Below are 16333 nucleotides of genomic sequence, written 5' to 3' on the forward strand. Positions count from 1 at the left end.
AATGAACAACATTAAAACAGAGAGTTTTAAGAATATTTTTTTATTTTTATTTTTCTTACACTAAAGTTTAGAAGCAGAAATATAAAGCAAAATATTTCATGTTTGTAGCGTACAGGCGACGTAAGTTGGGTTGGGTTCTAGGATGGCGTACATTGATAACAGTAACAGTAACGTGTTTAATTTGTATGAAAAAGGGAAAATCAAAAGACTCCATTATTTTTAAAAGTCGCTCAACTATGTTCACTTTGACGAGTACAATCTATGTTTTAATTTTTTGCTCTTATTACAGGCCGCACCCGGTATAACAGTAATTATAAATTATCTTTGGAGTTTCTTAATCTTATGTCCAGCAATGGTCATCTTCTTAAAAAATACAGTCACGTGAACGTTTTTTATTAAATTTTGGACTAAAAGACAACTTTTTTATACTTGAATAAATCTTTGAGAAACCCTTCTATTCTATTAATAATAATAATGCGTGTCGTTTAAAAATAATAAAAACAAACACAAAATCATCCGCCAAAATTCTCATTACCAACTCGATGATCTAAACTAAATCACGCAGCGTTTGCACAGTGGTTCACAATAACAGCACAAATTGTTTGTGCACACGTTTAGAACAATAATGGAGTGCACAACTGCACAATGGCCGCTGCGGTCGGACGCTAATTGACTGGTTGCGACTGAATTGGGCTATTTGATTGCAATTTTTTGATGGAGTCTGGAACTGTGACAGCGAATATGGTTTTCGGGGTTGCGGTCGGGTTGCGGACGTTGCAGTGTGGTGTTAGTTCTTAATTTACTTTAAGAGTAATAATGACTAAAAAAACCTTTATTTGTTGTTGTTAAGTAATCGAAATCCTAATTTTAGCAATAATATATCCGTAGAGTGCATCACCTTTTTAAGTATATGGCAATATTAATCAAATTATTTATTTTGCTTTAATTATAGCGTGATTAAAACTGTTGTTTAGTCGATACCTACATTGTTTTCATGTTGTGTCTTAAGATAGCTATGTGATTATTTCGTATTAAATTATGAATGAATTAATCAATACGACATTTATATAAATCCATTATAATTATGTAGGTAATATTCGGTCGGTCATAAGGTATACAAAATTGATGTTTTAAAGGAATTCAACTACAACAATTGCAACAATTCCAATACAGAAATCACAGAAAAAGACCGTCAATATTTAAATTATACAATGATATATCATATCATTCCTACCTTTCAACTGTGTGCGATTAATTAACCTAAAAAGATTTTTACACAGTGGGGCACATTAACGAAAATTCAGTACAAAAAGAACGCTCATTTCTATATTTACGATTTCTAATTACCACATCAACTGCACAATAAAATACAAATTAATCGTCTACGTTTACTACCCGATATAGTCTCAATCCTTCAGCCATTTAAGAAGACCTTTCTCTTGCTAACATAGAATAACCACATTTATGCGCGTCCAGGGATCCAAGTGCTATGATATATTGGTTGACAAGTAGCCCCGGTAGAGTCATCTAAATTACTTAGGGGCAGATAAGGGATAGTTTTAACGATTGTTAGCTAAATGGGATCAAATGATTGGTTTTTATGTTGTTATTTTGATTGCTGGGGTGTATAGGAGTAGGGTGAATGGAAGGGCTTGTGTAACTAGTGTCGATAATATTGAAAAATATAGAAAAATACAAAATTAAACGGTTCAACTCAAGATTTAAAGACAGGAACGGTCTGATTAGTTTCGATATTTCCGGAAGATCTTTTTCGTATCTAAAAAGATTTAAACCATTACTGACTTATTCGTGAGTTCTCAATTAATTTTGTGTTTTTTTCTTAATATCTGTCACAAGAGCTTAAGTAGGTAATATTACTGAAAAATATAAACGCTTAAATGGATTCAGAGTTGGCGGAATTTTCCGAAAGCGTTTCGTGCTGTTAATAAAAAAAAGTAATATTAAAAAGCTAGGTAGAAGAAGGGTTGGTTAAGGAGGAATCCGTCCACAAAAATACTCTATTTATATACTACCATAATATCTTTTAGAAAAGAAGTAGGTATACCTGTAATTATATCGAGAAAAATATTTTATTTCGATTATCAGAAACTTAAAGTAAGCAAAAAAAAACTAAAGCATGTTATAATTATAATAGACAGTCCCGTTAAGCATGGTTCCGAAGATACTGACAGCGTTTCCTTTTTAAATAATAAAACTAATTCTTTGTCCGAGAAAATTACGTTCTTCACCCTTCTTGCGTGACACTATGACGTCAGCAATTACCATAATTCTATCCCTGATAATCATCAAAGAGCTTCAAAGCAACAATTCACGTGTGCCGAACAAAACGTATTCTTAGAACGTATATGCACTTCAACTTAGTCAATTACTACCAGCCTCGTTTAGTTGCAATCTGGCGACTATCCATTCCAAACCAAATCGCGACAGCATAAAATTGACTATCGTTAGAGAAAAACGAGAGTTTAAATGGTAGAATGCCACTTTATAGTGCTCAATTAAAAGTGCTATTGTTTCATTGAATATTAAATGGGTTGATAATGAAAGGGCTGTAATGCAACCCACTTGATGCCGATAGTTTGTGCTGAGTGCGTGCTTTGATGGGGCACCTGGTTACAATCGTTTGAATCAAGATTTCATCTTTTATTTAGTACTCGCTGTTGCCCGCGCGACTCCGCCTGAGTAGAATTTGTTTATCGCTATACCGCGAGAACTGTGCAATTTTCCGGGATAAAAATTATTTTATGTTCTTTTACAGGACTCAAAGTATCTGTATACCGAATTTAATCTAAATCGGTTCACCGGTTTAGACGACAAGAGGTAACAAAGAAACAAACTAACTTTAGCATTTATAATATTAGTGAGACGTCTACAGAAGTGACATTCGTGTGAAGCATAGTCACTTACCACGTTTATTCTGCGAGTAGGCTCCAAAAGGGCTCCGTTAAATAGCATTTTAAATGCAATTATTGCGATTTAAAAAAACTTTTTTTTGATTTGTGGCCCTTTTGTATTTAAGCAACGACATGTTAACTTTTTTTTAACTACCAGCGCTTTCGTAAATACCATCATTGCCGAGAAGAATGCGCCGCAAGAAACTTGGCAGTAGGTATGTTTTTCAAAACAAAATAAAATAAATAATTACAAACAAAACACATAATTTAAAATATAAAATTAAAAAAAAATACAGGAATGTAATGGGTCCGTTAGTTAAGAAACTAAAAATCTTAACTACTATGTAAGTATGTATAAGTTCAGTGAAAATGTAGAATGTTACCACAGTAAAAAAAGGTTTTTTTTATTGGAGATGTATTAAGTAAGTCTGTAATATTTACACAATTTGCATTAGAAAGTTAAATTAAATTTGCCTTTTCGTCTTCCAGGTTGACCAATGGGCTAGAACAATTTTCTAAAAATGCTTTAACCTTTCGCGATTCTCACTGAATTTTTCACTGAGAAGAGGCCTGTGCCCATCATTTTGGGTCGGATTTAGGCTTCGATGATGATGATGATAATTTTTTTACATAGTCTGACACTAAACATCCTCGTAACTTCATTAAGCATTCCCATGGGAACATACAATTAGTAACTCACCTACACACAGCCAACCTTTAATTAATCGTAATACCAATGATTCTTTATTGAACACCAACACATAGTAAGCAGTAGGTAGGTACAGAAAAAACACAGGTACCATCAGCCAAATATATGGTCTACCACCCTAAAGTTGATAATCGTTTGAAAGTCATGGAACAATAATGCCAAATGACGTGTTTGTCAACTTGAAAGTTCGACTTTAGCGACATATCCGTATGATAGGAACTTGTTTAAAATAAATGATAGACCACTTATTTGGCTGATGGTACCTATAAAGAGATCGTTAAATTTATAACTTTGTAATTTATTCAGTCACGTACACAATAAACAACGTTACCTATCTTCTTTACAAAAATAATATGTATAATTCGTATTCAGTATTCCGTATTCAGTCATTTATTGCTTTAAAGAATTCCATGCAATACAATATAGTTCAATTCAGAGAATTCAAAAAATTCAGAAAATTTCAAAAAGTATTGTTCTATTCTAATTTCTCATTATAAGTCACTACACACCTTTACACTTCTCATAAATATTATTAATAATGTCAAAAGAGGTACAATTATAATTTTCAAAATCTTTGGACTACCAGAAAATACAATAATGTATGTATGCAATTAAAAATTAAATTAAATACAATAAAGTACGGATGAATAAAGTATAGATGAGTTACATATAATTTTGTTGTTATTTTATTTATTTTTGAAGAAAGTATTTTTCTTTTTTACAATACAATACAATTTAAATACTCTTTATTGTACACCACATTGTATTGTTTTCCTTTTCTGTAATTTTTAATGTTTGCCTATCTTCATTTCAATCAATTATCTACTCATCACTAGATTAGCTGGAACAGATCCCTTATTAGGGATAAGCTCGCCTTAATACTTCTCTCTGTGTATCTGTATTTTTATGCGCAATAAAGACAAACATTACAATACATAGAATAAGTTTTATAAAAGTCTTCAAATTATCCTATTCATCAGAGAATCATTTCTCACGAGCCCAAAACCTACACTGCCCGGTCATTGATACATTTTCTAACTGCTTTCTTTGCCTCTGTACCCTATTACCAAACCCGTCGAAACCCGAACACAGCCGAACATTTTATTTGCGGAAGCGTGGCGAATTAGCCGCTCGCGCCTGGTCCGGCCGCGGCTGCTTAGTGGCCCAAGTGTAAGCGGTTGCGGAAAAAAACTTGCTGCCGTCTTTAGAACGATATTTCTGTATTTTTTTTAGTAATCAACAGAAATATAGAATTACAATAAAAAAAGCCAATGCGCCGTAAAATTCAATTGAACATACAAAAATATATAAATAATTAGGGATTTTTGAAAGCTGTCTACTCTAAAACGACGGAACATCACAACCTCAGGTCAGAAGTCGGCGCGTAGGGACATCTGCTGGTGCTTCGGAAGCACTTGGAGTCTAAACAAGCTGAAACTTTAAGTTATGATATATATATATATATATCAACATTGTTTACATAGGAAATTACATACGATATACAATGGTTTTTATTCCATATGTAACACAACACTAACAATAGGTTATACAAAATGATTTATATTAACGATTCTGGAGACGTGACAATAAGGACCAACCCTAATCAACTCTCTCAATTATATACTAGCCGTAGCACTCAGCATCATCTCGGCCTATATACGTCCCTCTACGAGGCGTAGCCCTCCTCTCTGAATAAGAGGACATAAGCTGGTGTTCCAACGTGGGTTCAGTACAGACTGGCAACTTTACACGCCATTGTTTGAAAATTTGTGTGTTCCTTCTCTGTAAAGGTCATGGTAGTTGATGTATATTTTTATTCATTTGTTGGGGAGTACTAAACATCTTTGCCTACTTAATATCTATTTTTTTCATCCAGAATAAATAAAAAGATTTTTGAAAAATATGTCCCCTGGTTTACCAAAAAGCCCACCATGCCCGCTAGCGCCGCTGTCTTGCGCTCGCGCAGTGACAGTATCGATCTCACATAATCGCCCCCCACCTACATCCCTCCCACTCACACCAATACCAATCCTCCCTGTCTTCCCCTTCCATTTTTTCCCCTCATTTTCCCTACCACTATTATTTGAATTATTTTCTTCCATGTATTTTCCTTTTTCCCTCCATCTGTTTATTAGCTGAGTTGTGGGCAAGTGCTCCTCGAATCGGTTTTTTAATGAATTCCTGTAGGCCCAGACGTTGATAAATAATGAAAATGTGCCCCTTAATAGGGAAAATAATTCTTTGTTGCGGGAAAACTCTTTTGTTGGGGAATTCATTGGTAAAAACAAGATTTTTTTCCTTTTGCGGTATTAGAGGCGGCTTAATTAAGTTGCTTTGATAAATTCTACTGTTTGCGGGTATTGTTACAAAAGAATTGACAGATATAGTCATAGCTAGCTTTATATAATATCCGCCATTTTGTGTGCTGAGAAATTTTTGTGTAAATAAATAAGAAAATTCCCGCTTATTTCTGGTATCTTACTTTTTTTAACTTTCAAAAAATGGTAAAATATATTTTTTAATTGCAAGCTACAGATGCAGTGAATAATGTTTCGCTATCATATTTTGTCGGAAAAGTTCGTAGGTATTTACGAGTATATTGCTTTCTCAACTAGCTTACTGAAGTTTAATTGAGAAAGCAAAACATTATTCAAATAGATCTGTGCGTACAGTCAAGGGCAAAGATATGGACACAGCCAAAGTTGCAAAATAATGTATACACAGCCTTAATGTTAAGTGCATAAAGTCGTGTATACATATTTTTGTAACTTTGGCCGTGTCGATATCTTTGCCCTTGACTGTACAGTAAAGTCAGTCAGACGAGAGATATCAAATAAATAACAAATTTCACTTTCTATATAATATAATATATCACGTCACGGGACAATTCACACCAATTGACCTAGTCCCAAAAAAAGCTTAGCAAAGCTTGTGTTATGGGTACTAAGCAACAGATAAATATAATTATATAGATAGATACATACTTAAATACATATTAAATACCCAAGACCCGAGAACAAACATTCGTATTTTTCATACAAATATTTGCCCCGACACGGGAATCGAACCCGGGACCTCAAGCTTCGTACTCAGGTTCTCTAACCACTATGCCATCTGGTCGTCTAAAACACGTTCGTTCTATCACATAAAAATCAAAATAACATTTACGTAAACTACACAACTGCAAGTAAAAAAAAAACCAAGAAATTCTCATTTGCTCGACTAGCTAAGGGCGCGCATGCACGATCAATCAAAATTGTCAACCGATTGGAAAGTCCGCCGTTGAACGAGTGTCTCGCATCAATCATTTCGAGTGTAGCGCTCGCTTTATATTCGTACCGTCAGAAATTTGAGCAACTTTGTTTTTAATTTCGATCGCGCAATAAGTTCGCAAATATGTAATCTTATGTTAGTTGCTCTATTTGCTGTCGTAGCAGGTCTATCGAAAATTAACTTATTTTTTTTATACTACTTATACCTGTTTATATACTTGGGTAGAAGCAAAATCGCGGTAGCCCAATGGTTTGACATTATTGCCTCTCATGTAGACGGTCGTGACTTCAATTCTCACCTCTCGCACCTTTGAAATTTTTGGAATCTATGTGCTAAATTTACATTTAAAATTTAACAGGAACTTTACAATAGAGGGAAAGAAAACAAATCGTGAAAAAACCTGGACACACCTGCGAATAAGTTCAACGATCTGTGTGAACTTCCTGATCTTGCCCTAAAATTTTATCTTAAAACGCTACGAGTAGATGTCTTCAATAAACACAGCTCGATGTAGCCCATTTGCAATAACATAACTCGCCTCTCAATGGTAAATTTAATTGCTTAGTTCCATCAAAGAATTACCAAACGATCCGTGGGGCGTATCAGAAAAATGTGACAGATTGCGTAACAGAGGCCCATTCAGCTGAATCAGTAACCCATGTACCATTACAGGCCCGAGAACCAAACCCAGACTCGAGTGCCGACCATAAAGCAAATTAATCAATTAGCTAGGGGCATGTCGACATTACGAATAACGTTTAATTTTAGTCCCTTATAAGAGGGTTGAACCAACCAGCGTAACCTACCCTGTCGGCTGGAACAGATTGACAGTGAACAGGGATCTTTAGAAATGGTCGACAGCCAGCCATGTCCAGGGAATGTAGAGCCCTGTTTATTTGCAAGTTGGGAAGTTGGGAGGGGTCACGATGACTGGTCGTTTGTGATCTGTTGAGTAATTGTGCAGTTTTGTTGACGTCATTTGGTTGATAGTCGTTGAGTGCAGTGTTTGTGAAAAATGAGGATGTTTGCAGAAATGTGCTACGCATCGTGTCTAGTTTTAGGGCTTCCATACCTTAAAAGGAAAGAACGGAACCCTTATAGTCTTCTAAGTGAACGCGATCCAAAGATATAGTTGGTTATTAAAGAACAGAACACTCCTTCAGGCAATCAGGTAAAAAGTTGTCTCCATTCAAATTACCGTAACCGGAAAACCTGGATGCTTCCGGCTGTCCTGCAAACTTGAAATTTGGTATGAAGGTAGTTCTAATAGCACAACCAATAAGGAAAGTCTGCTGGGTCCACACGTTTGGCAAGCGCCGACAAACGCACGAGACGCAGTCATATGTTAAAGTAAAGCTATTTCTATCTTACTCTAACATATGACTGCGTCCTATGCGTTTGTCGGCGCTTAGCAAACGTGTGGAACCAGCATCTTCATTTTGTTTATCTTGTTATTCGTGTTAGTAACATCAAGGTAAATTTAGCAATAAATAGTCTTAATTCAGTCCCAAGAAATATTACTTAATAACGCTGTCCGTGACTCCGTCCGCGTGGAATTCGTTTACGAATATCCCGCGGGAACTATACTAACACTGTCCTATGTCCTTCTCCGGGCCTCAAACTATCTGTATACCTCATTTCTGGTGCGTGCATTGAAGGTAGGCAGTACTAGCTGTTTAGACATGAAAAAGTAAGGAACAGACACAAACTTTAGACAAAACAATTTAGAATCGCGAAGGTTTACAACAATCTAAGAGACTGTTCCTTTTCCAGCAGACCCCCTCCAGTCCGAAGCGGGTTCGGACGGGAACAGCGAGCACGCGTCTTCGGGAGACGAGGACTCGCAAATGAGGCTACGGCTGAAGCGGAAATTGCAGAGGAACAGGACCTCGTTCACCAATGATCAGATAGACAGCCTTGAGAAAGGTAAGACTAGAAAAGGACTACAGCTGCGTTTAACCAAAAATGTGTTTTTCATGAACCAACAGAAACGCTAAATTTATCATCCTCGCTCCGTTCAACTATTTCTACGTTTTCATTTTTTATTTTTCTTTTATTGCTGTGCTGTGCGAGGTTAATGGAGTGTTTCTATCGGTTCATGAAAAACACATTCTTCGCAACACAATCTAGCACATCACTGGTGAAAACGCAGCCTATAGGACTAAACTAGGTCTTCTGGGAAGAAACATTCACACTCCGAATTCCAGTGTGCGAAGTTAACAAGGAATCACTGAAATGGTTGGCGATATTAGAACAGACACCAGCACCAATATCTGATACAACAAGCGCGCATAAATATCTTATACAACTCTATTTCTAGGGCTGGAAGGACGTGTCATATATTTTTGCGCGCTCCGCTGTGGCAGTAATTAATGCTGGTGACTGTACCTACCTTTACAAAAGGTTACATGTAATGATTAAAAGGCAAGGCAGGTTTCAGACCAGCGTTTTATTTGCGCACATACCTAAGCTCGTTTTTGGAAGTGCGTGTAAGCGCATACAGGTGCGGTTCGGTTTTATATACGCGCGTGTTAGCGCGTATGCATAAAAAAGACCGTATACGTGCAGAAAAAACCCTTAGTTTGAAACCACCCTCATAAAGTAAAGCCAACGAGACGAGATTCATAAATTGTCCAGTACTTCGGCCACTACAAATATGTTTTTTATGACATGTAGATTGTGACTGTCAATATCCTAGACGCAATCTCAATCCATAATTCACAGGGCGTTTCATTGACGGCCAAAATTGACCGTCTAATCCGTCATAACGACCGATCGTAAGAGGTCCCTCCGGTCTTCATAAACCTATTTCCCAATGTCCCTTTCATCTTATTTATTGTTTGCCAACAACGGTTATTAGTAAATAAATAAATATTGTCCCCTGATATTTGCCCAGCTCTCGTACGGTGGCACCCGGAGCAATTATTGCTGTTTACTGGGGCTAATCTTGGTCTGTTTGTTTGGTTGTTTATGAGTTTATTGTTTTGTTTTTATTGATTTGTCGCGCGTTTGCCGTAGCCAGTATTATTTTACTGACTACTTATTTTTCCTCTATTTAATGACCACGGTATATTATTTTATGAAAAAACTTGCTCTTGCCTGCAATTTTGCTCAAAAACTAACCAACAATCCAGCAACCAAGTGTCCATTTTAAATTATCTGTAGGCATTTATGTATTTTTTTTCTTCACATACCGTTAAATATCAAACCGTGCATCAAAAACTATAATCACAGACTCGATTTGACGCTGGCCGGCTATCTGAAAATTCGAACGAGTCCAATTTGAAATTTAATTTTAGAATGTCTGTCCACAGAGTTCGAACGAACGCACTACCCGGACGTGTTCGCGCGAGAGAGACTGGCTGAAAAGATAGGATTGCCTGAGGCACGTATCCAGGTAAAATAAAATCCAGTTGTAAGGTGGCGATGATAACTGTGTTGTCTATGATACGAATGTTGCCGCCTTTTGGTACTAACGCTTGAGGTTTAACATTAGTTTTTAAGCAATTAATGGTGAGAGAAAACTTTAAACATACTACACGATTATGAAAAAAATTGAAAAGTTTCTTGCATAGGTATTAAAAATGAGTGGACCACTCTTTTTTTTTCATAATTTAATTTGAACACATTTTTTCTTCTACAACACTTTAAATAAATTTAAATCCGTAGCGCTTTCATTAATTAGAGAATATGATCGAAGGGCGTTTTTTATTAAGAGCCCTCCCGAATACGTTCATAAGGGCTTGTTTACACTGACTGTTTGCATAGGCACGGGCATGTGGATGCGTCTTTAGCAAACATACTAAAAAAACAAGGGCATGGATATACCCCAGCGTTGGTGTGCAAATACATGAGAATATTACATATTATACATGGCTTATGTAAATATGCCCGGTATGGAGGAACAATATGTTAAACATTGTTTATGTTGTTTGAATTTTTCATTTGTGGGCAATGTGCGAAATTGTTTTGTTTGGTTCGAGGCGAGAATTTATTAAATGTGACGGGGAAACGATGGGATTCAACATTCTGGCCCTATAGGTACTACAAGTGTGTTGCCGATACGCAGGTGCAGGTATAGTCAAATTTTAAACAAGATGGAGGCTACATTTGAGGGGTAAATTAGGCTCTAAAATAAAACCAGACCAATTTACAAACCAATTCGATATCAAAAATAAAGGCTCGTAAAATTCTCAAAACATTAATTTTTAAGATACCTGATTGTTGATTTTGAAGTTATTTAAGAAAATAAGCAAAAAAAATACCCCTTTAACCCTAGCCTAACTTAACGTAACTAAGTAAGCGCGAAGCAGAAAAAAAATACGTAAGTAATAGTTCTGTCGATGATATTGTTAAATAAACTTATACGTTTGTCTGTGCGTATTAATAATATTAATCTGTAGGTAGCACCTACCACACTTCAACTCAATCGGTCCTGTATTTTCAGATTCTGCTAACACTGAACACTCATACAAACCTATAAATTTGCAAGGAATCCTCGACAAAGGAGTCCGACTCGCACTTGGTAATGGTTTTAACCCTTTTTTTAATTAAATATTGAAAACATTGGCAACACGGCCATCGGATTAAACTAATTTTACAAAATGAAAAAAGAGACTATACCTACGACTTACAAGGCAAAGAAAAAAAAAACGTGTTTTTTTTTAATTAAACTTTAAAAGCTAGCTAAGGTAGAACTATTAGTGCAAAGAATCTTCCACTCAGTGTTGCCAACTGTTTAAAAGCCCATTTGTCAAAGGGGACTTGGCGCTAGTTTCACGACGCCATTCCGAGCTTTTAGCTTTTAACTAAACGTGTTTACAATCGAATTATGTAAAATGACTATAGATTTTTAAAAAGGATTAATCGAGTTGCGGGAATGATGAATCGATGTTTAAACTTGAGTCGAATTTAGATAGAAAGATCGATCTAAGGTTGGTGATGTAACACAATGATGAAATTTCTTGCATATTTTTTCTGCGATAGAATACTAAACTGACAGCTCATTGATACATTTAATTTGAAGAGATGTCTAATGTCAAATGATTTAAAGGTCCCGAACCAAGGAAATATTGTCTTCGTACCATGAGGCAGAATCAACACCGCCATGTCCGATACATTGAATTAGCGATTAAACTGTCAGGGGGAGTAATTTAAAAATATTGCAGAACAAAGGTAGCATATGCGAGTAGAATCAAACCTTGTATTTAAAACCCCATGGTCAGAGACATCCTGTACATAATCTATGGTACCATCAGCCAAATGTGTGGTCTACCACCCTAAAGTTGATAATCGTTTGCACGTCATAAACAATAATGCCATAGACGTGTCTGTCAACTTGAACGATCGACTTTAGCGACATATTCGTTTGATAGGAACTTGTTTAAAAATTGATAGACCACTTATTTGGCTGATGGTACATGAATATATTTATCGACATTTCCATGTTTAAAACATAGAAATATCCTTTCATACCAAACTCACCTTCGATACTCGAACACCCAATCCGTACTAAAATAATTATTCGCGCAACCCCGCTTCACTTCGAGGTAAATTGGGCTCTAACAGCAGTGAACTAAGACCATTTTCCTGTGAATGTAGCAAAGGCTTTCGAGGAGTTGTTTCCATCGGCCACCACGTGTTGCGACGGGTTCAAGGCTGTTTGGGGTGACCAGAGATTAGGAGAAATTGGGAATTTTGTTTAGTTCATTTTAGTTTTTGTGCTACAATTACATAACTAAGTCATCATCATCATCATGTCAGCCGAAAGACGTCCACTGCTGGACATAGGCCTCCCCCAAGGCTCTCCACTCAGACCGGTCTTGTGCTTTCCGCATCCAACGCGATCCCGCGATCTTAACCAAGTCGTCGCTCCATCTTGTTGGAGGCCTACCGACAGCTCGTCTTTTAGGTCGACCTGTATGTAACTAACTATTTAATGGAATCTAAGGTATTTTCATCCCCTAATGCAAAAAGAGTGGTGTTATAATAATTTATTTATTGAATCAGGCGTCACTTACGATGTGTTCTCAGGCGTTAAGTTTCAGTTCATTGGTGTTATAAGTTTGGCGCCAATTTCTGTCTGTCTGTGTGTCTGTGGGATCGTAGCTCTTGAACGGATGGACTGATTTCGATGCGGTTTTTTTACGTCTTTGTAGTGGTTCTTAATTCATCATTATAATATCAGTCGTAGGTTCAGCCATTTTTGAGATGTTGAACTTTGAAACGACAATAATGGGGGTAGTTCAACTTTTCTAACATGGTTATTTTTTTAACGCAAACTTGATCACGTAGAAAAATCAGAAATACTAGGGCAAGGAATTGAATCCAGATTCTCATCATTCCGTGACGTCTTCACATTTACCCTAACCTAGTTAGAAAACATGGCGAAATTCTTCAATGCATTTTCTATTCCGGAAAAAAGTAGCTTAAAAACACCCTCGATATTCTCTTAAAAAATACACAATAATCCTGCTAGTCTGGTCACACTACGGGGGTGCCATATCGACCCAAGCCTACAGGAAGCGAGGGCGAATTTCCCGTTGGGGGCTGAAAAATTGGCACCCACCGCGCATACCAACCTTCACAAACAAAAACCACCCTTATCCCAAACCTACAAAACCGATTTTGTCTTAATGTATGTGGATAGAAACCTACATTTCCGCACAAATACGGTCGAAATAAATTTTAACACGTAAAAATTAAGGTCGTTTTTTGCTTGTAGTGTACGGTGTTTTTCCGTCCCTGTCCTTTTTGATGAATGTAGGTAAATAACTGTTTGTTTTGTGTCCAGTCTAATTTGATTTCTCGCTTTAAATGTAGGCATATAAAAATATTGACTTACCAAAATGTTTATAGATTTTCAATACTGTTTTTTTTCTTTTGTAAATTTATTTTTGAAAACCTATTATTTCATATACTTACTTTATGGTTAGTAGTTAGGATCGCTTCATCTAAAATAAAGGAAACTGTCTAATTACCTACTTATGTATAAATACCTAATAAGTTTTAAAATGAGTAAGTAAATTAAATACAATATCGACGGACACCACACACAGTGGTGTTTACACGCAGCACGGATTGCAGGACCTGGGTAAGTGCTGGTTTTTTTTAGCTACACATCCTACAGTATCTTTCAGTTTAATAAAATTTCACATACAAAATTGAGTCAAAGACACCCTCGTATAGTTTAATAAAATTTCACATACGAGTCAGAGATTATAACTACCCATCGATATTATAACTTATAACATTGAAGTCCTAGGGATGTCATAATTGTAATATGTCATTTTGTCCGATATTATGTTTCAAAATAGTCCAACAATAAACACATTAAGTTATCGTAGATGTATATATTTACCTACATTGATTTGTCTCACTATGCCGGCATTTTCCTTTTTTCTGTAGAGATGTAAATATTTTACGAGTGTCGTAAATTACAGACAGACAGAAGCTCAGAAACAGCACTCAGAAGATACGCTAAACAAAATTTAATTGTAAATGACAATTAATCATAATTCCGTAGCACGGCTAATGAGCAAACTTCGTAATGAGATAAAGCATAGAACTCAACGCTACAATCCTGCAACTCAGTCTCGTGAAACCTGAAAAATAAGAGCTTTTTGTGATAAGTTTTAGTATTATTTTAATAAATCTCTAGCTGACTGTACTTTTTGTTAACAGTCCCTACTTGCATTGTCATCCAAACTATACAACCGTACAAAATTTCATACATTCCAAACATACATAGCTATAAGATTCACCACAAAGAAACTCATGTTCACGTAAAAGCAGACACACAACTCTTTGGAGTCGCTAATATTGTCAATCAACAAGCTGAAGTCACAGCCATACTACACTTAGGGGCTGTTTCACCATCCATTGATTAGTGTTAACTGGCGGTTAGGTGTGATGCCGTCTCTATTTGTTTTGCTCGAATAGACGGAGACGGCATCACATTTAACCGTCGGTTAACGCTAATCAATGGATGGTGAAACAGCCCCTTAAAGACACAACATTATGTACGTTAGCAAAATAAATCACCAATCCACAAAAAAAATCAAATCCACAAACAACATTTCAATAACAACGTTAGACCAAAACAATTACTTTGCGGCAACTCGTTGTCAAAATAACAGAATTACGGGCAAATCTCATTTAGCAACCCTTGCTACAACTATGGGGCTCACAATTTATAAGAGGAAATGACAGAGAGGGCTGCCTGTCATCATTGGAATATCTATAGACGAATAAGAAATAAGAAAATGTAAGAAAAACGTCATAATATTTTACCGAAAAGGCGTGGGGCACAATAGGGTGTAGTTCGGGGTGCGTTTTATCATTTTTATGTGTGCGTTGTGAAGGTTTTTCTGTTAAGCCGAGTTTAGACTTGCAAGAAAAATCGGGCAAGTTGCATGCATTACATTGCAGTGTTCGATTGACCACTAAAAACTCGTTGGCTTTACGGCCTCGCAATGTAATGCAACTTGCACGATTTTTCTTGAAAATCTAAACTCGGCTTTAGGTGAAGTTATATATTTATGAACTGTAGTTATATATATGGTTGTGTGTTTTAAATGTGCATAAGGTAGGTATACAATTTATTGATTGAAACCGTGTAGGTGTAGGTAAATGTAAATTCTTTCAAGTGGGCAACTGATTTTACCTATTGTTTTAGTCTCCGATGCAAAACAGGCCCTTTACTAATAAGTGCAAAATTTGAACTTCGTCTTGCCATCTCGCTCACGCTTATATTATTTAAAATGACAGTGAGAGGGACGGTACGATACATACGAACTTCGATTTTCGAATTTCGTAGTAGCCCCTTCGGGGGTGTTATTAGTTTGACGTCAAAGCCTGTCTGTCGGTTTATTTGTGTCGTCGTAGCCCTTTAACGGAAGGACCGATTTCGATGCGGTTTTCCTACGAGAAATCAAGTTTCGTTGCAGTAGGTTCCTAGCTATGTTTTAAAAGGCCGGCATCGGACCAATGATTCTCCTTGAGAAGTTGATACTCATGGGGGTTGGTGATCTTTTCTCATCTGATGACCCGCTTGCTCGTTTTCCTCCATCTTACAATAAAAAAATCAGTTCAGCTGTTTTTGAGATATTGAATGACTCGTTTAAGGGTATCAGAAATAAATTGACTCAAATCTTGTGAGTCGAAATTCAATTTGAAATTTGGTACGAATACGATTATACATGCGATTTGATATAATAATAATGGGCTATAGGATGACAATACAAGCACAACCAACAAAAAGTACAATCAGCACAAAAGACTTGTAGATATTAAAAATGTATTTATCTGCACTTATAAAGTAAAAATAGTGAAATCATCAGAATATTATATTCCAAAGTTACATAACTATACGCGTTCGCACTCCACTATACACGTGGCTTAGTCGGGACCCTTTTCCCCTATTTGGGATCGAAATAAA

At 36.3% G+C, this 16333-nt stretch overlaps 1 protein-coding gene across 7 annotated transcripts in view; it reads left to right on the forward strand.

The window, feature by feature from the left end:
- The window catches only part of toy (paired box 6 protein twin of eyeless), a 79589-nt gene that overhangs the window by 51996 nt on the left and 11260 nt on the right, over positions 1-16333 (forward strand). For 3 of the 7 annotated variants that reach the window (XM_074098561.1, XM_074098563.1, XM_074098566.1), the window contains exons 6-7: positions 8668-8820; positions 10209-10291. In XM_074098561.1, coding sequence (XP_073954662.1) covers positions 8668-8820; positions 10209-10291 — 236 coding nt within the window. The remainder of the gene's footprint in view (positions 1-8667; positions 8821-10208; positions 10292-16333) is intronic. The other 4 variants (XM_074098564.1, XM_074098567.1, XM_074098562.1 and 1 more) reach the window with 2 other exon arrangements.

Source organism: Choristoneura fumiferana, chromosome 15 (assembly GCF_025370935.1).
Source record: "Choristoneura fumiferana chromosome 15, NRCan_CFum_1, whole genome shotgun sequence".
Taxonomy (NCBI): Eukaryota; Metazoa; Arthropoda; class Insecta; order Lepidoptera; family Tortricidae; genus Choristoneura; species Choristoneura fumiferana.